Below are 24471 nucleotides of genomic sequence, written 5' to 3'. Positions count from 1 at the left end.
AGCAATCTGGCATTTGTTAATGGAAGGCAACCACCATTCTGTTAGTCTTGTTCTGATGCCAGAGATTAATTAGTCCAACATGTCTTTAGAATCATTACAATCATTAAAAGTGTCTAAACAAGTGAATAATAGCAGCAGGAGAACCCTGACCTACCCTACTGTTCTCATCGGCAAGTTTATCTCACAATAAATCTGATAATAATGAGGCTGATTGTGCTGCTACAGTATAATCGGTGGCTAAACTGAACTCACAGTGCACCTTGAGCAAAGTCTCCTGACTGCAGCCTCTATTGTAACCAACTCTGTGCTGCCATCAAAATAAAACAGGTGTGTGTGTGTGTGTGTCAGCATAGTCAGTGTGTACTGTCCCTTTTTTCTTTTCAGTGTGTCAGATTCTACCCAAAGGCGTCGTCTCTGTGATAGGTCCCGCCTCCAGCCCCGCCTCTGGCTCTACTGTCAGTCATATATGTGGCGAGAAGGAGGTGAGTGTGGAAATTCTTAAACACACACACCAGTATGTGCAAGTCTGTATGTTTGTGTGTATACCAGCATCTAATATCTGTCTTACTACCCCTCCCAACCACACAGAGGTCTTGATTGATGTGTCTAGAGGTTCTGTTTTTCTTGCCTATTGAATTTCCTCTCACATAATTAACCATCATCCTCATTTTCCAACCCTTTTCTCCTTTCTTACTGTTGCCTTTCATCCTTGTCTCTTGGTGGTGTCTCTGTTCCCTACCGTTTCCATCTTTCTTATCTCTCTTTTCACCCTATAGCCTCTCTAATGGAGCTTCTTTTTCTCCCCTTGTTGTTTGTGTTTGGAGGGGAGTTAATCACAACACATTTCCCTTGCTTAATGTTTGTCTCCTAGCCTCGGGATTCAATTCAAAAGGTTTTAATGACATTGCATGAAATGGGTGGCAAAAGCTCCATTGTCCTCTGTTCTTCTTTTTAGATCCCTCATGTAAAGATCGGTCCGGAGGAGACTCCCCGCCTGCCATACCTGCGCTTCGCCTCTGTCACTCTGTACCCTAGCAACGAGGACCTGAGCCTGGCCATAGGAGCCATCTTGCGCTCGTTCAGTTACCCCTCTGCCAGCCTCGTCTGTGCCAAGGCTGAATGTAAGTACACCTGCACTTTCTTTTACACTTTTACATTAGATTACTTGTGACTGCATGGCTGTCTTTGTGTTAAGGTGGGTGTGAAAGCATGAGATCTGTCCTCGCTAGCTTACTCACCTTCTATATTTGTGTGTTTGTGTTTATGTTTGTCTGTGGGAGTGTTGGCACATTCACACTGTTTGGGCGGATGTGACTGTTTTGCACTGTTGGACACTCATTTTGACAGTCTGGTCATAAAGTTGTGTCTGTTGTCAGAGTTCAGAGCACAGCTCATAAAGCAGCCTCACACTTTATTACTCACCAGCACCTTGTCTCTTATCCACCTCAGAGAGTTGTTAGGCTAAACCAATTTCATAAATATTCCTGTTTGAACTGCTTTCCAGTATTGAAAGAACTTAGGGGACATTTGATTTAACTTACCAGGCACTCAGTCAGTTTAAACGTCACAAGGGATTCAGGGCTTAGTCAGTAGCACTCTTTATTTTTCATTTTGAGAGAGTGCATTATTGATTTATTATGCTTTTGCCCGATCAGAGCCCGTAGGAATTTAAGTTCTTGGTCTGATGGTAGCTGTCATATTCAAACAAAGCGGGGGAATTTATTACAGAATACACTATGCGGGGAGAAGGAAGCAAGATAATTGTACATCTAAATTTCACTCTGAATAATAGGCAGAATTTTTCATCAATTAGGAAGTAAAACTGAGCTGTGATGCAGCCAAGTAGAGCCCTACAAAAACTGAAGGGTAATTAGATACAAAATAAAAGGGACTAGCATTGAAGTCACTTTTCATGGCAGCGCGAAAGGGTAGATATTACAAAACAAAAAGCTGTGACATTATCAGAAATTGATGAATTCATTGAGATTCCTCCATTATCCCCACAGCAGTTAAACAGCCTTCCTGTGTTTTTCCTGGAAGTAAGCTGAATTCCTGGGGGACTTGTCATTTTATTGAAGTAAAAGAGCTTTGAAATAGCATCAGACATCTTTTTTTTTCCAGGTTTGATGATCAGTTGAACAGATAGATAAGAGCCTTTTTTTTCACTGGGTTTCTCCTCTCACGGGAATCGGAAGCTGCAGATCGCCCGATGGTTACCTTCCCGGGGCCAAAAGATGCCGCATCATCTGCAAGGTAGACTGAGGGCTGTGAGTGTGTGTAACATTACCGTCTTGAAGGTGATCTATACAAGGTTATCACACTCGCAGACTCTGACCCACTTGGCTGCACTATCTATCGCCATGGAGCTGGTTGCCATGGCTGCAGAATAGGTGCTAACTGCCACTCAACAGGCTTGTTCCTCTGAAAGACTGCGAGTGGGTGTGTGAGGCTCGGTTTGTGTGTGTCTGGTATATTCCTTTCTGTGGTTCGCTTTGTCCTTACACATGCATGTGCTCAAGTGCCAATTTACGAGTGCGTGCGTGTATTGTTTGCTCTGGATGTCCGTACATGTGTGAGTGTGTTTTGGGGTACTTGTGTGATTGTGTGTGCGCCTCTGCTGTGCAGCTGCAGGGGTTCAACATCACACAATGTTTACCACCAGCCCACTTGTTTTATTCATCTTGTTTACCCCGCTGTAGAGTGGTGTGTTCAAGTGAAGCAGACATGCTCTCTATTTTGTCAGTGAGGCGGGTAATATGTGAAGTCACACGTTTTATTGACACCCACCATGCACACACTGCTAATTAAGCAGCGTATTTAGAATCCAGGCACTTTTTCAGCAGCATGTTAAAGGCATTAATCTAATTTCTCTCTCTTCTAGTCGTGTAAGTCACAGTCCATAGATATTCAGTTAAATGAGAGTGAGTCAGAGATTTTGGGTCATTTCCGACGTATCCTTCTCTCGCTATGCCTGGGTCACAACGCGCTATCAGAGCCTAATTCCATTATGCAGTTTTCATGAGATGGATGAGGTTAAAGACGGGGAGAGGGAGACAGGATGAGGAGATGGCGACGGGCGGCGTACGAGCGAGATGGATAAAGACAGAGAGAGGTAACTAGAGCACATGGCTGAAGACAACGGAGATAGAGAGGTTGGTGTGAGAGAGAGAATATGTGAAGGAAGGAAGAGTGAGCGAGGGGGAGAGGAAGCTGTAAAGTGCATTGATTTTTTCCCCTCCTTCCTCAAACTAATTAAAGTTTTGGCCTGGTTCAGTGATTACCCCACTGCTTACAGAGGCTTTCTCCTGCTGAAGGGCTCTGTGTGCTACCTCTCTCCCCTCCTCTTCTCCTCCCTCTCCTCTTCCACCCTGTCCCCCAGATGCCTGCCCCACCACCACTTATTTACATAGCTAGGGGTGCTTTACCATGGAATTACAATTAGGATGCAGCAAGGTAGACTTTCTAGTACAGGCAGCTTCCACACACAATATCAAGTGAGTCTTGACTGCCATTGGTTATACTCATTTTCGAGAGAAATTCGCTTGAAGAAGACTTGTCTCAAGCATTATATTTCAGTTATTGCTTCTACCCCATGTCTTATCCATCATTTCATTCTGTAGACTCCTTGCAACCCTATTCTTTTTTGTTATGATGATTTTCTGGTTTTCTAACTATTTTGCTAAATAAATACATACCTCAAAGATTTGAAAATAATTACTTGATGGATGTTACAACAGACACAACATAATTTACAAGCACTCAAGGAGCACATGCTCCTGCCAAAGCTGCACCAACACAATTCATTTATTATTCTTTTAATAGAAAATGTTTTGAAATATGTCATTCTGATTGGCTGCCGATAATACATTTTGAAGGACACATAAATCTTGTCTGGGAATAAAAATAGATTTGGACAAAGATTTGGACTCACAGAGTTATATCGTGTCATGCAAGATCAATGGTAAAAACACATTGTGTTTACCTTTTGGAGCCCATATGTATTTTTTTTATGTTAACACAGTTTATAATGCATAATGTATGATTAAGAACTTGGGACATAAAAATTAGTTGGGAGTGAGGTCAAATATGCAGCTCACATACATAAGGTGAGCAATAAGAAAGTACTTTAATAAGAATTTTTAAGAAAATCTTTACAAGAGACTAATAATTATTCTCAGTACGTTTGTATTGGTATGGAGAAGCAGACTCTCCAATCTTAAAGAACGTGAACAATGTGTCAGGACAAAAATGCTTGACCCTTTTTACAACAACATCAAAAAGAAATGGTTTGTTGTATTTCTGTGAATAATGAATCTTATCTATGACTAAAGGTATTCTTAAAATAATTCATTTTAAATTTTGACAACATTTTCAATAGATATTAGATATGCAGGAAGCAGAATTTGCATCGTATCCGATGTTGACATTACCTTGTGCATAATCACAAGGATGCATTTTATGCTAGTTGTATCTTTAGATAATCTAATAAGAAGAAATGAGTAAAGCTCAAAACAACATTTCCCTATTTGTTGGCCTTCTGGTAGCATTTTAATCTTCTGTCTATTTCGGTCTTGTGCTTTAGAAAAAGTCATGGGTAATTATAGTCTATGGTAAAGGCTTTATCTTATTGAACAAACAGTTTAGTTTAATATACAGTATGTACATGAACAATATGGTTTACATCTGAAAATGTAACTCAAGAAAACAAAGAGTCAGATGTACCTGCTGGAAAAGTTTGTGTTGCTCTAATGCAGACCTGTTCCTTTGATGTTAAACACTTAGATTGACACATAGTCATCGAGTGAAATAAACTGTTGCAGCAGGTGAGAGCCAGGTGACAGTATCCATGGATCTAATGGATCGAGACATCCTAAAAAAGTAATGTCCATTGGATTGGTGAAGGGGTCCGATTGAGATATAATGCTAATAAAAAAAAACAAATAAACATATGGCGCTAAATGGAAAAAGTCCTTGGTGGAGGTCATAAAACAATACAAATAATTCAAAAAAAGTCCTAAATAACAAACACAGTAAGTCCTATAAAGAGAGAACGTGCAGATGTGTTCTCATGCGACTTGATGTCTCATTTCCTGCTGATTTAGTGAAACAATCAGTCACACTGACAGAAATGACAGAAATATGTGACAGTCCGAGGATGAATCAAGGTTTTTACATGTCATGCCAAGCTTTTGGAAATGTGAACTGTGTGTACTGATACAGACATTGATATGCGACCTGGCTCTGCTCTGGCTCTGCCTCAGGCCTGCTGAGATTGGAGGAACTGGTGCGCCGCTTTCTCATCTCCCGGGAGACGTTGTCAATCAGGATGCTCGATGACAACCTGGACCCTACCCCGCTGCTGAAGGAGATCCGTGACGACAAAGTGGCCACCATCATCATTGATGCCAATGCGTCTGTCTCCTATCTCATCCTAAAGAAGGTCAGTTCTCACACGTACTTTCTTTTAATCTACCCACACAAGCAGGATAAGAAAGTTACAAATGTATGCACACTGTTTAAAAAAAAAAAATCAATACAGGAAAATTCAGGTTTCATTCTTTGAAGGGTATGCAGAGTTTATCATCTGTAAAATAATTACGCAGCTCTTCCAAAGTCCCATAGGCTTCATGTTTGCTGTTGTAACAGTATAAACATGTATTTTTACCTCCTCTGTCCTCCAGAGCTGCACAGGGAAACAATACTTATTCATGTCTGCCAGCAACAATCACTTACCCTCCTAAGAAAGTATTTGACAAAAGAACATTTTGCAGGGCTGCGGTGCAGATGCTACCCGGGCTTGTTCTGATTCATGTTACGGCCTGTAATGCCGATAGCCAGCGCAGTGACTCACAGTTTGAATGCGTATGGGATGTTTTTTCGCTGGGCACATCGCAGCGGCTGTATGCCCTCAGCGAAATGTCCTAGTGTTCGCATGATGATGTAAAACTGTGATTAACGTATCCCTCCTCCCCCATGTTCTCCCCATCTTTGTCCCCCAACTGCCTCCTTTGCTCTCTGCCTCTCAATAACTCTCCTCCTTTGCCCTTTCTTTCGCTCTCTCTCTCTCTCTTTCCATCAATCTCTCCAACATCCCTCTCTTTCCTCCTGCTGTATTCCACCTGCCTCTTCCTTATTTTTTAACCTCCCTCTACTTTTCTCTATGTCCTACAGGCGTCAGAGCTTGGGATGACATCAGCATTTTACAAGTACATCCTCACCACAATGGTAAGAGCTTTTTCCCCCATACTGCCACTTCCCTCTCTTCTGTCTCCTAGCCCTCCATGTTCACTCGTTACCTCTCTCCTGCTCCGGCTCTTCTGTCCGTTCATGAGGAAAAAAAGGTGCAAAGGCAGGGAGAGTGTTAGATAGATGGAGATGAAAGAGGTGACAGAGAGAGAATAGAGAGTGGAGATGAAGGATGGAAAATGAACGTACTGTACAAAGATGTGGGCGTGCAGAGGATGATGGCGTTTAAAAAAAGCAAAAAAAGAAGAAAAGGGGGCCTGAGGTGAAGGTAATGACAGTCTTGATGTGCCCTTTTTCTCCTGCCACCCGCCACCTTCTCTACGCTTCTAGTGTTTTAATCTGCTGCTTTGATATACTCACCTCCCCTTCTATCATTTCAGTTAATAAGTCACTTAGTGCTTTGCGCAGGAGTTTGACCCCCCTCCCTCTGTGCATGATGTGCTCTTGTGCCTCATGACTCTGTCTTGTGTTTAAATTTCAGCAAAAGGTACAGGAGTCTTTCCATCAACCTCTCCTGTATCGCTGTTTTCCCAATTTTCCTATGTGTCTATTTTTTTTTTCTTCCTCCATCAGAGATTAGATTTTGTCATTCCCCGTAGCCTCTCTTTTTCTCCATCACACTCTTCTTTGCAGAGTCTTTTTCAAGATTTGAAACACTGTCAACATTGTCACTCACCTCAATTTTCTCCCTCTCTCTCGCTCTCTGCAAACACCCTCACTCTTTCCCTTCCTACTCCTCTCAAGGACTTCCCGCTACTGAGACTGGATGACATCGTAGATGAGCAGTCCAACATTGTGGGTTTCTCCATGTTCAACACCACCCATCCCTTCTATTTGGAGTTCATCAGGAGCCTCAACCTCTCGTGGAGGGAGGGCTGTGACCTAACGTACCCCGGCCCCGCGGTCAGTCTCACGGACACTTGAGTATTCATGCATGCGCACATTCAGGAGTCATTCCCAAAGCTTTGTTTGCATGCCACGTAACATTAAGCTAGTTTATTCCTCACGCTGATTCATGGAGCAGTTAAAGAGATTCAGCTAGTCTTTTGCTTGCATTTAATGGGTATTGATGTTTCCATCTGTGTTTCTTCCCCACTGGTTTACTCATACACCGCATCTCTGCTCTCTCTCTCTTCTTTTTTTCCCGGTTAACCGTTCAATCATCTCTGCTCACACCTTTCTCTTCATTGCATCTTTTCCCTCGACTCCTTGTCTTTCTTTGCTGCCCCCCCCCTCCCCCCCCTTTGTATTCTCTTGTTTCCTCTCCCTCTGCCACAGCTCTCGTCTGCACTGATGTTTGATGCGGTGCATGTGGTGGTGGGGGCGGTGAGGGAATTGAACCGCAGTCAGGAAATCGGAGTGAAGCCGCTCAGCTGCACATCACCTCAGATCTGGCAGCACGGGACCAGTCTTATGAACTACCTGCGCATGGTAAACAGCTGATCAGTGTGAATATGTGCAGAATGTGAAATAAAAAGGTCAATTTAACTGAATTTCATGTCTTCAGATGTTGACATTTTTGATGTTCATATTTGTTGTAGCATTATTTCAATGTTTGGGCTCCATTTATGATCATCATAGTAAAAACTTTTTTTTCACCCAAAAACAAGTTTGGATGTGGCAAACAACTTTTGAATGTTCTAATGAATATTTGTATTTATTATGTAGAGTAAATTAAAGTGAGATTTGTGGAAAATAGCAATTTAAAATCTTCCAAAACCTGAAAGTTAACATCATCAAAATAATAGATGATTAGACAATAGGTCAATGAAGATAACATGAAGTATTGGGATAACACTTAATATTCTAAGTAATATATCTAGCAAAAAGGCTCTTTCCATAATATAAAATGTAAAGTTTGCTCTTTTTCTATTGTACGTGATAATAAACAGAATGGCTGGATTTTCAATGTTGGTTTGAAAAAACTAAACATTTCGAAAAAACAACAACATTGAAGTCAAAGAATTTTTCTGACACTTCAAGGAAAAATCAAGCTATAGCTTATTCAAAAATACCAGATTGATATGGAGTTAGATCAGTCTCAATATTCACAAATGGACACAGAAGGATTCACAAATGTATTTCTGATTCACACACAAATATTTATAGTTTTGTATATATGTAATAGAAATCCACAAATATATAAACTGTTGAGTCTGCATTTACAATCTGTTTGTTATTTGTGAACCTCACTGCATTTGTGTGTGGGATTTTTGAGACTCCCCTGCCGTGGTTAGATTCACAAATGCATTTTTTTCAGCAAGGAAATGTCTGTAGCCAATCAGATGTCTCCTTCCTATTCAGCCAATCACAGTAGCGTAGATTCAAGGGTATGATTTAATGTGATCACTTCAGCGTTGCATCTGCGCATACAGCGATTAGCCTAGCTATCAGACAATCTGATCAAGTCATCTTTAATCTGACCAGCACAAATAGTCTCTGTGATTGTCGTACTATACGTGGAAGTTGTTTATCGTGGTGGCTATATTGACTGCGTGTCGTTGGTTTAACTGGTGTTAAATAAACTGGTGATATTCCGGCCGATGTGTTGGGGCCGCGGCTTTTGATGGACCCATTGTTTACTTGAAATATATTTGTGTGTGCATTGAAATACATTTGTGAATCCTTCTGTGTGCATCTGTGAATATTGAGACTGATCTAACTCCATAGATTAATATCCCAACTACAAATGACAAACAGTTCCCAAAAAAAATCATATTGTAACGTCACAAATCAGAGAAACACTGATGGAGAACGAATGATTTTGACCAAAACATGTTTTCATATTCAAAATATGTAGGACATATGTACGTATTTGCACATGTGATGCATGTACTTTGTACATTGGAAACATGGTTTTGGTGAATTTTGTAAAGTGCAAGCAAGTTCAGAATTTCTCCATGTGTTCCAAATGTCACAGCATGTGTCCATGTTTAAAAAAAACATACATCTATGTGTTTTTTTTATCATGTGTGAGCAAGTTGTGGTGGCATTTTTGCTTTAAATACTTAAATGATTATCAGAACTATGGTCCATCCATTTTCTCTCAGTTGACTTAAGACAACAGTTTCACACCTTTATGTGTCATCCTCATGTCATGCTGCATGTAACCTCTGTCTTTTGTTGCTCTTTGTCATCTCCCATCTCCGGGTGTCTGTGTGTGTGTGTCTCTCTCATCGACGACCTGCTGTCAAGGCAGCCTGAGCCCCATCTCTCATTGCCTTCTCCCCACCGGCCCGACATCTGCCTTTGTTAGTCAACATCATGGTGTGCTTCATCTTCAGCATCGTGCCATTCATCATAGATCTCACTTACTGTGCCGGCACCTGGGCTTCTGGAGAGGAAGAGCTGAGCTGTGAGGTGCTCTTTTGAGTCTTATTAGGGAGCTGTTGGCTTTTTTTTGCTTCTCTGTCTGAGCCTCTGTGCTCAGTCAGTCACTGTCTCTCCTCTTCTTAAAGTTGATCCAAAACTGATCGTCCATGTCTGGTCCAGCCTCAGATACTTCCTCTCTGTCGCTCTTTCTGGCTCCTTGTCTTTCACCCTCTCTTTCTGCTAAATACTGTAGATAGTTTCTCTTTGCCTAATGATGATGGATAGTGTGAAGAAGAGTTTTTTTTTTTTAATAGAAAATTGCCGTGTGTGTATATGTGTATATCTCCATTAATCCTCATTGTTTCTGCCTACTTTAATCTCATTTCCACATCTCTCTCCTCTTTTCCTGTCTTCTATCATACTTCCTCACCTCACTTTCTGCCTCTGCCTGCCAGGTGGAGTATGATGGTCTGACCGGCCGTGTGGAGTTCAACAGCAAAGGTCAGAGGACCAACTACACCATGAGGATCCTAGAGAAGCACAGAGGAGGTCACAAAGAGGTCAGAGGTCTCCTGTTATCATGCATCAGCCAGGTTAAGTCACCTAAAGGCCATAGGTTAGTTACAGGTCTACTGTATGATGTCACAAAGACGAGGGAGGTGTTTAACGCTGAGGTCAGCCTCGTCACAGCCAAAAAATCTTTATTCTACTTTCTTCTTCTAACATAATACTCATCTTTACTGCATTTCACCTGACAGCAATGTAGTGTAAACTGCCAATCGGACAGTCAGACAGCATTTACTTTATCTGAGGGGTAAATAAATTAACTGCTCAAGCATCGTGATCATTTTATTGAAAGGCTGCTAAAGTTTTATTGGAGGTTAATATAGGGTCCAGTATGTCATTAATCAAAGTGTTATGTATGTATCACTTTAAGGATCCATGTCCTATCAAAGTTTATTTTTATCCCTGAAAACCTTTTTTTTTTTTCTCAGCCTGCATGTTGACTTAATGTTTTATGATGTAAAGATACAGATAGGTTATTTTATTAATGGTTGATTCATTTTCTTCCCATGGCTACATACAGTGACATTAATTTCTAGGACAGTATTTGTTTTTGGCCTCAGGCTCAGTACAGTGCAGATATGCCGATAGATCTGCTTACTGCTCCTGAACTGTTTTATATTTATATGGAGACTTTTAGTTTATTTTAGCCTCTGCCTCGTCTCGAACTGGGCTTGCAGTGTCTTATGTTTAATCTGTATTGGTTTTGAATCCATTAGACTAGTTGTCTTAACATTTACGGCCTCTCAGTTCAAGTCTGTCTGACATTAAGATCACATTGTAACGCTTTGTTGTAATCCTAAAGAGGTTTAGTAAAGTCGCCATATTTGGTGAATCTGTCAACATTATCGTGACTGAGCCTGTCCTAAAGATGAAGGCCCTTTTTGTGGTCGAGTTAACGTTTACGGGAAAAGGAAAAAGGTTGAATTTTAGATTTAAAATAAATCACTGTACAGTGAGGTTCAACAACACAAGTAGAAACTTAAACTTAAGTGTTTGCAACATGCAGTAAGTTGAGTTAGAAATTGCTATTTTATTTTTTCCAATTTTATTTTTATTGGCATCCAGAAGTTTTACAGGAAGGAAATACAAAAAAATTCATGTCATTTTTCAAATAACAGCATCACAGATTTCAGTGCATTATGTCAAAGCACACAATTTCTTCCAGTGAATCCTGTATTATTTTACCCTACTACCCCTTTTCAGCCTTTAGAATTGATCACAGCGATGTGGCTTACAATCAGACAAAAACAAAAAAATGTGCATTGCTGGTATTAGCAGCGGTAATCCTTACTTTTGCTCAGCATCCAATTTGCAAGATTCCAGGAAAATGTGCAAATAGAAATTGCTATTTTAAATTAAGATCTTCCCTGTAGGTCTTACATAGTATTTACTAGTTCCACCACACCACACCACAGCCATGTTTTTACAGGATAGATTAACACAGTTTGTAACCTAAAATCGAAAATAATATCTGACCCAGCTAACGAGGTGTAAAGGACCATTCTTGTCAATTTCTGCTAATGCACAACCAAGCATTAGAGCATTAGAAGAAAAGGTGAGAAAAGATTTTCACCTGCTTTTCAAAGTCAAGATTTAATGAAGCAAGATTACACACATCACTGCAGATCCAGACTAAGGGAATTACGCTGCGCTTCATTACCTGCAGGAAACACTTTCTTTCCACATTCTCTTATTATGTCTTGTCATGCTCTACAAGAGGCCAAATGGTTCCCGTGCTAACAGCAAATACCCCCTCATAACCATTCTTAAACCTACATGTTAACTCAGCTAGGTAGCAATAATTAACTCCTTAACTCTGCACACCTCTCAGCACAGCAGCATACACTGTAGGCAGGAAAGACCACTGTTAAATGTCAGGGCAGGATAAAGAGTGTCGTAGAAAAACTGTGATTCTGTCTGAGGAGTCATTACCGCTCCTCTGACCTATTGAGAGATGTAGAGTAAGATCTCCAAAAGAAATGCCTCTGAGAGCTGCGGTTCCACCTCTGCACATTGGTTAGATCATAATCACGCTCTTATCTACCTAAGTGACTTTACTATCTCCATAAAATTGCAACTCGTGGGCTGTTTTTTAAGCAATTTAAGAAAGGTGTAAGTAAAGAGAAAAATAAACACAGCAATAAAACCCGGGATCATGAAAGCTTTCAGGTATTTGCCAACATGTTTCAGCTCATTGCTCTGCTTGTAAACAGGTTGTTTTTTATATTACAATGCATAGTGCTGAAGGGATGTGTATGGCTGATATACGGGCTGTTAAATCAGTGTGTGTTTACAGTAAGAATGAGTATGGAAATCAAAGCAAAGCATTAAATATTCAACATGAAATCTACTCAATAAAATAACCCAATAGTGTTAATGTACTCACTGAGATGCGTATTTGCTACAGATGGTGTGTAGCCTGCCAGAACAATAAACTACTTCAGTAGAGGTGAAGTTAGAGCTCAACAGTACAATATTCTTTGCACAATAGCCATTGATCTCCTCCTGCTTTCTCCTCTCTGTTAGATCGGGATCTGGTACTCTAACAACACCCTTGCAATGAACTCCACCAGTCTGGATATCAATGTGTCAGAGACGCTGGCAAACAAGACCCTCATTGTCACCACCATACTGGTAAGGGTCACAGTTAGCTCCTGCACCAACTCGTCGGCCGGTTAGGTCAAAGTAGTTTTTGTGTTGCACAGGCTGTGCTGCAGCTCACACTGTGTCGCAATCTGTTTCTGCTAATATTGCTGTCACTTTAGCTGTCATAGAAGCTGACAGAGCGCTCTCAGGGATGCGTTACTACATTCCAACCATCAATATCCTGCTCCAAACACATGAAGTTGTGTCATTCAGGAGTCATATCATCATCAAAACATCCTTACATGAGGCTGCTCCGTCATCCTTGATTTATGGATTTCCTTTCCTTGGTTGATCCAGATTTATGAAATGTTACATTTGCCTCAATGTATGTTATAGAATATTATTTTTAAGAAAGACAATTTAAACAAATACATGAAAAAATGCAACAAACACCTAAAACAATATTATCTTTGGTTGTAGCAGTCATGCATATTCCGTGCCACATATGTTTGCTTTGTGAAATAATTCTTCCTTTAGGTCAAAACATTAGACTGTGACAGCAGCGTCTGTTGCCTCTCTTGGTTGCCTAGTTTGTCTGAGTCCACTGGCCAGACTGAGGTCACTGTGTATGTCTGCCTTCTTGGTTCTCTCACCTCCTTGCGCAGCACTTTTACACCAGCCAGTTTATGTATTTTAAAAGAGTACTCAGTTTACTATTGGACATCCATAATGTTGGGGGACTCACAGGAGACAGATTGAAAAAAAGTATTGTCTAAATTGATTCTACAGGAGCCAAAATATCCTGACCCTCTCTCTCCCATTACAAAGTTTTGGTCAAGCTCCAAAAAAGCTGAATCCTCCAATTCCCTTGATGAAACTGAATATATCTTTTTTTTTGTTAAGACTCTCCCTGCCTGCTTTAGTCCCATGTCTTGAAAACTCAGTGCCCTACTTTAAAGTCTGTCCAGCACTGTTTTGACAGACTGAGTAATGCACCCCATGGCAAATAAAACTGATTTGAATGTGTAAAATTATCAGACATAACCTTTAAATAAATGTTATTTAATTTAATGGGAGACTCAAAATGCTTTAGAAAGAGTATGGTTTGTAAAAAAGGGACTCTTGCTTTGACAACATGACCAATAATACACTAAAAGCAGCTTGTGCTGGTAGATTGTTGAATGTTAAAGACGTAATTTGATATTTTTAGAAAGACACTTATTCACTTTCTGCAAAGAGTCAGAAGAGAATATTGATACCATTCTCAGGTTAGCACTGTTATTGTTAGATTGACTTAACCTGACAAAAAGGCTGGAGTTCACATTTAAAACAAACTAAACTCTAAATTGTTATAAAGGCAGATTTGAAGGTGGTGAAGGTGGTGATTTCTTTAACATTGGATAGGATCAGGCAAGCTGTTTCAGCCTTTTTCTGTGTCATTTGAAGCTAATCAAATCCTGCTTGTAGCTTATTTAAGGGACTCATGAGATTGGTATTGATCTTTTCATCATCCTCTGCCTACGACCAAATAAGCATATATCCTGAAATGTCATTTAATCTACTATTGACACGTCTCTGTTTCTGAAACATTTCCGTTCATTATCCCACCTCCAACAGGATATTCTTAGATTTGGATTAACATCCCTTCTGTTCCCCTCATATTCAGGAGAACCCGTATGTGATGCGCAGAGACAACTACCAGGACTTCCAGGGCAATGACCAGTACGAGGGTTTCTGTGTTGACATGCTAAGGGAGCTGGCAGACACCTTAAAATTCTCCTTCAAGATCAAGCTGGTGGATGATGGGCTGTATGGTGCTCCAGAGCCCAACGGCTCTTGGACTGGAATGGTTGGAGAGCTTATCAACAGGGTGAGTACTCGCCTATTCCCGCCCTATTCTCGCTTTCTCTCTCTCACTGTCTCACACACACTACAGATACAGACACTCCTACCAGTGTCTCTACAAACACACACCAAAGCCTGCATGCACACTCCCACCCGCCCACACACACATACCCTGCTGTAGCCCCAAAGCACAACTCTGCTGTAACTCCCCATGTCTCAAATTGCCCTCAGAGGGGAATAAGTCTCTTATCTAGGACAAAAGCTGACTTGATAATTCCCTAAAAGAGAGCAGTAGCATTGCCTAAAATTGTCCACACCATCTTTCCATGCAGTAACAATTTTCCATCCAAATAGCAGCACCACCCCCCACTCATTTTCTCTCTCTCTCTCTAGGCCGAGTGCGCCTCTGACAGACACTCTGGTTGAAGCAGGCTAATGAGAGCCCCTTTTTGCTTAATTACCATACGGTATACTTCAATTACCAGGCTGTGGTCCCTGTGTGGGGCCTGCCACACTGGTGCTCCCCCTGCTCTCCACGCTTCCTCTCCCTCCCTGCCCTCCCCATTGCATGATCACTCAGCTCTAATTAGCAGCCCATGTTCATCAATTAGCTTTTAATGGAAGAGATGGAGGGGAGGCAGAACGACCAGAGACCTGCAAGGTTTTTATACAGGTGCAGAGACCAGTCATCCAGTGCTTTGCTTGCAATTAGCCTCGTTTGCATGGTGGGTAATGTGTGTGTGTTTCTGCCAAAAGGGAAAGGGACAGAGTGCATGTTCTGTATGATTTTCAAAATGTGCTTTCAAGTGCACAGTCATATTTTTCATTTCTCATTCGGGAAGTCAACATTTTGCACAAACAGACCTCTCAGCATCAAGTGTCTTTCTATTTTTGCAGAGTTACCTGACCGCTTGCCATTTTTCTTCCTGACTCTCCTCAACTGCCTCGATCCTTCTCTCGCCCCCGCTACAATCTAACCACCTATCTATCTTTGTCAATCCCCAGAAAGCAGACCTGGCCGTGGCAGGCTTCACCATCACGTCGGAGAGAGAGAAAGTTATCGACTTCTCTAAGCCGTTCATGACCCTAGGGATCAGCATCTTGTACAGAGTTCAACTGGTGAGAGTGATACCAGATACAGATCTAATGTTTGATTTCATATCTTTGTTCTCACTGCCTTAAAGCTGATGGGGTCATACCGAAGACCACTGGCAACATTTTGTAGCTGATTCTTAACCAATCAAAATAAATATTTCAACAGAGTTGATCCCCTGTTTGAAGCTAAGGACTGTGTTTGTGTTGTAAGCTGCATCCACTCTGTCCACAGTGAAATTTATAGGTGTAATCTGAATTGTTCGATAAGTCAGTGCTCTGTAACTGGGTAACAGTGGCAGCTTTACATTGCTAATGAGCTTCTGGATCTCAGCCAGATGTGCTTCAGCAGCAGGCATTGTGAAACAGAGCATTTATGGATTGTAGCATTAGCGTATCAAAGCACTGCAGACTTACTATCAGAGTGCAGTGTAGGACACAGTGCCCTCCTGTGGTGCAAAGGAGGCATGACCTGACTGCTGAGATGTGACACGATGATTTCTTACACGCTGTACTTTCCTGTTTGTCTCTGTCTTTCTCGGTGGATCCTTCTTTCTCCTCCTCCTCTTCTTTCTCTTCGCACCAGGGTCGGAAGCCAGGCTACTTCTCCTTCCTTGATCCTTTCTCTCCAGCTGTCTGGCTCTTCATGCTGCTCGCCTACCTGGCTGTCAGCTGCGTGCTCTTCCTGGCTGCAAGGTCCATACATTACATCACACACTGTCCTGATAGTCTGCAGCTCACATCCCTGCTCTATTGCCATTTATCTTGTACAACATGGGTCGCCTGTCACATAACAGATTTTTTTTTTTACCTCAGACAACCTCCAGTAGACAGTTTGACAGGGATCATATGACTAATTTCCAGTGACTTGAATGATATGACAGAAGTACATTGCTGTGCTGCAGCGTGACCTCAAGGTCCTTACACTGTACATGTGTTTCACCGCCAGGCTGAGCCCCTACGAGTGGTACAACCCTCACCCGTGTCTGCGAGAACGCAGGGACATGTTGGAGAACCAGTACACCCTGGGAAACAGCCTGTGGTTCCCTGTGGGAGGTTTCATGCAGCAGGGATCAGAGATTATGCCCAGAGCTCTGTCCACCAGATGTGTTAGTGGAGTGTGGTGAGTTACTGGATGGGTACGCTTGTGCTGGTGTGTGCAACAGCCAGTTGATATTAGAGTTTAAGTCCTTAAAGCTATGTTCACTTTCATCTTCTGAAGGGGAAGGTTTCTCTAGGCCAACATTAAATCTAGTTTAGAAGTGTGTAAGAACAAGGTGACATCACAGCTAGTTTGAAAGCCAGTCATGTCCTAGTGTGTAGCTTACACAAGTATGATCTAAAGATCCAGTGCAGATGTACTCGGATTAGACTTTAGAAGTGAAGGAACTCCCTTACTCTTTTTAAGCACCATTCAAGACACAAACTAGTCATTTTGTGATCCACATTTCAAGGATCCACATTTTCTCAAAAGCTCCCCTTAGACATGTATTTTAAAACAAATTAACAGACTTGCAACTTCTTCATGGAGAACTTTTTCCTGTGCGTTGCTTTTCTCTTCTGCACATCTGCTGCGTATGATAATGACATTTACATTTAAAATTTCAAGCAAATAGCTGATGTATAGCTCAGTCCCGGGGCTCCAGCACTCCAAGCAAACAATACAAAAATGCTAAGTTCACAGAAATGCAAAAGCAGCCTGATGATACTCCTATGGCAACAGAGAAACTGTAAAAGAGACTTGTGCTTAGAAAAGAATCACTAAGAGCTGAGGAGATAAAAAAAAAAAAACAAGGGTAGAGGAAGACAAGAGGAGCAATTTACACAGAGTTGGGGAAGATAAGAGATAGGCAGTATTATTAAGTGTAGTACATGCAGTTTGTTCTTCTTCAATAAAGTTTTTAAACATGAAAGAGGGGTCATAAGAAAGTCCAATCCTCAAGGTTTTTGCGTGCTGATTGTTATCTGTTAGTCCAGGAAACCTGAACCCTTCTCCTCACTTTACCTCAGGGTTACAGGACATGCTGATAAATACTGTGGGCAAAAATAATTTGGATGTTAGAAACTCTCCTTTAAACATCTCTTGGTATCATAGGTTACTAAGGGCTATGTTTCAAATCAATGAGTTGGAATGATTGATTGTAGTGCTAGATGTATTTAATGCAGTTGAATAACACAATGAAATATCTTTGTTTGTCAGGCATTTCCTTCCCCCTATCTGCCAAAAAAACAATACAATACCTTTTTGTTATACAAAATATGTCCTAATTGATTTTCCGAAAACAATTTACTTCTATATACATTTTGTGTTCTAGAAATGCTTCTAGCAATAGTATGACAACATATTTGATCCATGTCCCCCATCCCTGCATGTATCCATTTCTCTCTCGTCTTCCCTTTGTCTCCCCCCTCAATAGGTGGGCTTTCACCCTGATCATCATCTCCTCCTACACGGCCAACCTAGCAGCCTTCCTGACTGTGCAGAGGATGGAGGTCCCCATCGAGTCTCCTGACGACTTGGCTGACCAGACCAACATTGAGTATGGCACCATCCATGGAGGGAGCACCATGACCTTCTTCATGGTACAGCCCACACTAGCAGCTATTGTCCTTTTGTTTTTCAGTCTTTTGAATCAGTATATATGTCTTTGATTACGTATGTGTTTATCTGCATGGCAGTTGAATTGATTTAGAGTCAGACAAATTCCTGAAATGCATTGATGACTAGAATTTTGCCGAAGTCTTTGCATATGTATGTGCCTGTATGGTTTTAGTATTTTATCGCCATGCCCGGAGTGAGCGCCTGTCCTCAGATGTTACCATTTCTCTGAGTTTCTCTGTTGTTTTCTTTACGGCTGTTTGTGTTAAGTGGCTGACTGCCTGTGTTTGCTTATGAGAGCGCTTCTGGCATCTGTGTCGGCATCTGTGTTTGTCATAGAGCGCGCGCGTGTAAGTGTGTATGGTTGTGTAGGTGTGTTTGCACGTGGGAGCATGTGTAGGTGAGTGTATAAAAAAATACGCATTTGCTTATTTGTGAGAATACATGGGGAATGGCTACATGCCAAATAGTAAGTTGTGTGTGTGTGTGTGTGTGTGTGTGTGTGTGTGTGTTTTATTCACGTGGTGTTTGCCCATATTGAGGTTATTTGAAAGACTACGTTTGCCTTCATGAGCCAGTTTCAATGCTACAGTACATTAACCCACTCATAGCCTAATCCACACACACAGACTTACAACACACTCATACAGAATGCACACGCAATTATTACACACAGCCCTCCTTCACATGCGCTACACACAGGGATACAACATGTAATTGTACTCTTTAAAAACGTAATCCTTTAAACAAGCTTGCCATATTTTTCTTGATGTGATGTACCACCTCCTGTGTACTGATTTACCTCCAACTGCATGAAGGATGATGCATCAGCAGTGCCATGAGCGAGTAATCTGCTGCCTTAACTCGTCGCTTTTCCCCCTCTGCTCTTTTCTCTCCTATTCTCCCTCTATTTGCCATTGATGTTTTACTCTGCTTGTCATAATTCACACTGGATTCTCTATTCTGCGAGCATTTCATCCCCTGTTTATCTGGGTTTTTTTTCTTCACTCTTTCATTTTTATCGACCTCCATTTGATTTCTGCTTCAAAGATGGATGATAGGACCTCGAGTATAAAAACATTCTGTAGGCATAGTTGAATTCCCGTTGTTGTGTTTCCATTCCTCTACAGAACTCGAGATACCAGATCTACCAGCGCATGTGGAACTACATGAACTCCAAGCAGCCCAGTGTCTTTGTAAAAAGCACAGAGGAGGGCATCGCCCGTGTGGTCAACTCCAAGTACGCCTTCCTGATGGAGAGCACCATGAACGAGTACCACCGCGGCCTCAACTGCAATCTCACGAAGATCGGTGGCCTGCTGGACACAAAGGGCTACGGCATCGGCATGCCACTGGGTAATCACTCGTGTTATTGAACATCAATGTTGACTTGATTCTGATTGGTCAATAACAGCATCCAGTATGCTTGTTAATTACTTAATGAATTGCTTTCCTGTGAAAAAACTGACAATTGAAATAGATGCAGAAAAATACAAGATCGGGTCAGAGTCCTGCTCTGCCTGTCCTTTCTGTGACAACAACCCGTTCCCTGTACATTATCCTTTACATAATGAACCCCTCCCTGAACCCCTCCCTGTACATTATCCTTTACATAATGACCCCCTCCCTGAACATTATCCTTTACATAATGAACCCCTCCCTGAACCCCTCCCTGTACATTATCCTTTACATAATGAACCCCTCCCTGAACCCCTCCCTGTACATTATCCTTTACATAATGAACCCCTCCCTGTACATTATCCTTTACATAATGAACCCCTCCCTGTACATTATCCTTTACATAATGAACCCCTCCCTGAACCCCTCCCTGTACATTATCCTTTACATAATGACCCCCTCCCTGTACATTATCCTTTACATAATGAACCCCTCCCTGTACATTATCCTTTACATAATGAACCCCTCCCTGAACCCCTCCCTGTACATTATCCTTTACATAATGACCCCCTCCCTGTACATTATCCTTTACATAATGAACCCCTCCCTGTACATTATCCTTTACATAATGAACCCCTCCCTGAGCCCCTCCCTGTACATTATCCTTTACATAATGACCCCCTCCCTGTACATTATCCCCTACATAGTAATTTTGAAACACAAAATATCGTTTTTCATACAAAACTTGACTTTTTATTCCATATGATTATAACTAAGTAATAACTTTCAAATATGTATTGAATTAATTTCATCAAACACGTTAATATCCCCGTCATTATTCAGTCATTTTTTACTGAACTAGTTTGTGTTGTAACCATAACAAACAGGCAAAATACTGAATGGAAATAATAAAGGAAAGGAGAAATTATCACCAGTCCTTGAAGACTATAAATAGGTTCTGAGAACATCAATATTGATTTAGTCAGTGTCATTTTCAGGCAGGGCATTTCAAAGCCTACAAGCCCCTACAGCAGACACTCAATCTCTTTTTCTCTGTGCGCCTCGGCTGACATGCCTGCTGTTTTAAGGCTATGATCGGCCTTGTCTTTGGTGTAAAGGTCACAGAAGGTCACGAGCATGGTTGTCATGTCTTTGAATTGACATATAATTTATCAATAAAGGCCCGGAAGTCCACTGGAAAAATAACAGCAGGCAACCAGCGCAGCAAAAACACTGCTGCAGTATTTCACCACAGCTTGTGAATTCAGGCAAACATATTTCAAACAACATATCAAATAATGAGTGCTTCTATGAGTTATTATCTTATCACAAAGATTACTGAAATGTTCAAGAGAAAACACAACAGAGCAGCAGTTTAGGGATCCAAATGAAGCTTTAAACAGAAGTAAGAGTCTTTATTATCATGTGCCTAAACTTTTATTGTTGTGTCTCCTTTAGAAGCAACACCTTTTCAGTCCTTCCAAAAGAGTTTCCTTTATTAGATTGGTTTGGTTGAATACAATTTTTGTAGGTGTATACTGTACATATATATCTATAAGTAAAATATCATAGGAAAAAAAAAAAGATTGCAGAATTGAATTGAATTTTCCATCCCTGTGTTTAAGGTTGTATGTCTAGTGGTATTTCTAATTTTAAGTTGTTGGGCAGAAACTCTGCGACCTCATGATACCAGTACAGAGTTTGTTTTAAGATGTTTTATTGCAGTAGTGATGATCAATGGAGCAGTGGATTCAAAATGAAAGGATGAGAAAGTGCACCACATGCAGATAAAGAGGCAGGTGAAACATAATGAGTACAGGCACACTCAGTCATTAAACTGTTATGACACAGATTTACAGTAATTAAAAAATGTAATGATGACATGTTTAATTAAAACCGTGTAAAAATGCTGATCTTAAGGACCTTGTCTAGAGACCTAATCAAAGACAAAACTCACTTTGCTGTCATTGAGGCAGAAACACCTTCATGAGATCAATTATGCTAAACAGACACATGTAGTAGTACTGAATGGTGAGAGATTAGATCTGAGAAATGTCTTGTACGTGGTTGATTTATTTTTTATCTTAGGGATTAGTAAGTATTTCAACTGGAAGTAATGAACATCCAGTTAATTGCTTTTCCACACACGTCAGACTCCTCTGAAGCTCCAGCTCAGCACATCGGAGTGATCTTTTCAAACCAGGAGGAAGAGGGCATGACCAGAGAGAGAGAGGCAGAAAGTGAGATTTAGACGACCAAAGGTGTGGAGAAGATAAGAGAAAGTTAGCAAACACAGATGTGACGAAAATGAGAGAATTTAGGACCACAAAAACATCCATTAGGAAACCTCAGAGTTTTACCTTCTCAATACAGATTCTGAGTATGAGATGATACCGCATTTCTGTCGGATTTGAGTGTGATAATACATTTTAAATATGACCATTATTTAAAGCTCTGACCTTGTATGGATGTGATCATTGATGTATGGCCTGACTCAGCACACTGAATAACTTAAAATCAAGCTGAGCTAAAGAGCTGCATATACATATTTTAACTTTGAATTACTGAGCTATTACCTAAATTTGTTTTCTCAGTCCATCAGGCTACATTTCCACTTGGTTAACATTCTTATCCTCTTGTTTCTATTCTCTTGTTTCAAATGTCAAGGGCTTTACAAATAAATTGTGTTTTCATAATTATTATCATTCATGTTGAATCAAAGACCAAAGCAATTTTCAACAGGTTTCATTTTAATAGTCTTCTTGCTGAAAGTAGGTCATATGAAAAAAAGTTCACGTTGAGGTCTCCTGATTGTCTTCATTACTAGATAAACAAAGGTTGCTGAGAGAATTGATTTGAATTTTCAGGAGAAATAACCCTTAAACCTCTCCGTAGTCCTAAGCATGCTTTGAATGCTGTCTGACCAGCAGCTGTACCACAGGCTCTGTCGGGATGTAATCTCACTCTTTATCTCTCTCTAATCCTCTCTTTATTCTCACAGTAAGATCACTCGTAGCCATCTCGAGCCTGAAACAGCAAGTCTTTCCTACGGATTCCTTCTCTTTTTCTTTGATGCTTTCTTCATTTCACTTTTTTCTCTTCCTCTGAAAGAATCGCTTTCTTGTTCAGCCTCTTTTTCTACTACCTCATTCATCCCCCGCCACTTGCTCTTAGCCTGCTTTCTGTCATTTGCCAGGGTCTCCGTTCAGAGATGAGATCACACTGGCCATCCTCCAGCTGCAGGAGAATAACAGGCTGGAGATACTGAAGAGGAGGTGGTGGGAGGGAGGCCAATGTCCCAAAGAGGAGGACCACCGTGCCAAGGGTCAGTCGACCGCAGCTGTCTGCCTCCTCTCCCTCTTTCTCTCTAATGTCCTCAGTAATAGTCTCCTCACTCCCTGCTACAGTCCAGCTAATGGCTAATGCCTAACCTAATGTCCTTGTGAAGGGTGCTTAGCACAATCTACTCTCCCAAATGTTTCCTGTTTGTCTCAGGTGGTGTTTAATGGGAATTTTATTAGAGTGAGTGTGTCTGTTCACGTGTGTGTGTGTGTCTATCTGTGCCTGATAAACGGGCATGTGTGTGTCTATCTGTGCCTGATAAACGGGCATGTGTGTGTGTGTCTATCTGTGCCTGATAAACAGGCATGTGTGTGTGTGTCTATCTGTGCCTGATTAAACGGGCATGTGTGTGTGTGTGTCTATCTGTGCCTGATAAACGGGCATGTGTGTGTGTGTGTGTGTGTGTCTATCTGTGCCTGATTAAACGACAAAGACAATGAAACTGCCACAGTATTCACTCTGCTAAGGCTGCTGCTGTCAAATAAAATTCTCTTTTCAAAGTGGGTTCTGTAACTTTAAAAAAAGAGAAGAGATTTCACACCTTACTTTCAGCCTCATTGAGTTCCATCTGCAACGTGTATCTCAAACGTTTTAGTGCACTTTAATTCTGGCATTGACTCAGCCACTTTATCATGGGCAATTTAATTTTTTTAATCCATTTGAGAAAGCACTCTAGCAGGTTAGTATTGCACTTGCATAAAGTCAAGATACTTTCAAGAGGCAGGTTTAAAAGGAACAGTTAAAAATCAGAGCTGCAGAGGCTGAGGATTCCAGATTTTTAGTTCCTAATATGAGTCAGGTCCAAAGAATAATTGGTTGAACACTTGCACCCCCCTTAATTAGAAAGACAAGTGTCTCTTAAAAACACTCTTCAATTTTCTGCTGGACTGTCCGTCAAAAGCTTTTTGTTCTCCCAACCAAAGCCAACAATAAGAACATTATTTTTAGGAAGTCATTTTGGGATATGCCCTTTTGTAATCCCTCCCAGAGACGAGTCCCATACAAATATTTTCACTGGATGTAATGTACGCCGCATAAGCCAAGTGGGAAAAAAGCCATTTGAACGTTGTCGTTGTGCTTCTGCATATGATGTGTGCTTCTATTTGTCTCCTGTGGCTTCTCCCCCTCCAGGTCTTGGCATGGAGAACATTGGGGGCATCTTTGTGGTGCTGATCTGTGGCCTCATCATTGCCGTGTTCGTGGCCATAATGGAGTTTGTGTGGTCGACACGCCGCTCGGCAGAGACAGATGAGGTATGCCCTCATACCTGCCCTCGCCGACCCCACAGACACACCCCAGTAGGTTCCCATGGCATCCCGCCAACCCTTTAAATTATTATGTTTTGTGTGAGTGTGAGAGAGGGAAAGTGTGTAGACTTTTCAGCTTTTGCCTCCATTTGTTTGTGTTGTGTGTGCTGTTACATTTGAGGTTATGCGCATGTGAGATGAAAGGAATGTTCAAGTATGCGGCACTGAACTGCTGTA

The 24471-nt window shown here is 41.3% G+C and overlaps 1 protein-coding gene across 2 annotated transcripts in view; it reads left to right on the top strand.

Moving 5' to 3' along the window:
* The window catches only part of grik5 (glutamate receptor, ionotropic, kainate 5), an 83298-nt gene that overhangs the window by 53054 nt on the left and 5773 nt on the right, over positions 1 to 24471 (top strand). The window contains exons 6-21 of one of the 2 annotated variants that reach the window (XM_061050300.1): positions 385 to 482; positions 956 to 1121; positions 5262 to 5440; positions 6172 to 6225; positions 6991 to 7149; positions 7525 to 7677; positions 10014 to 10118; positions 12652 to 12759; positions 14378 to 14581; positions 15562 to 15675; positions 16235 to 16344; positions 16598 to 16771; positions 18066 to 18231; positions 19378 to 19603; positions 22842 to 22970; positions 24119 to 24240. In XM_061050300.1, the coding sequence (XP_060906283.1) occupies positions 385 to 482; positions 956 to 1121; positions 5262 to 5440; positions 6172 to 6225; positions 6991 to 7149; positions 7525 to 7677; positions 10014 to 10118; positions 12652 to 12759; positions 14378 to 14581; positions 15562 to 15675; positions 16235 to 16344; positions 16598 to 16771; positions 18066 to 18231; positions 19378 to 19603; positions 22842 to 22970; positions 24119 to 24240 (2267 nt within the window). Of the gene's footprint in view, positions 1 to 384; positions 483 to 955; positions 1122 to 5261; positions 5441 to 6171; positions 6226 to 6990; positions 7150 to 7524; positions 7678 to 10013; positions 10119 to 12651; positions 12760 to 14377; positions 14582 to 15561; positions 15676 to 16234; positions 16345 to 16597; positions 16772 to 18065; positions 18232 to 19377; positions 19604 to 22841; positions 22971 to 24118; positions 24286 to 24471 lie in introns of both variants that reach the window. The other variant, XM_061050299.1, reaches the window with a different exon arrangement.

This window comes from Labrus mixtus, chromosome 11 (assembly GCF_963584025.1).
Source record: "Labrus mixtus chromosome 11, fLabMix1.1, whole genome shotgun sequence".
In the NCBI taxonomy this organism is placed as follows: Eukaryota; Metazoa; Chordata; class Actinopteri; order Labriformes; family Labridae; genus Labrus; species Labrus mixtus.
Note: the sequence above shows the minus strand (reverse complement) of the source record. Positions and strands in the feature narration are given on the sequence as shown.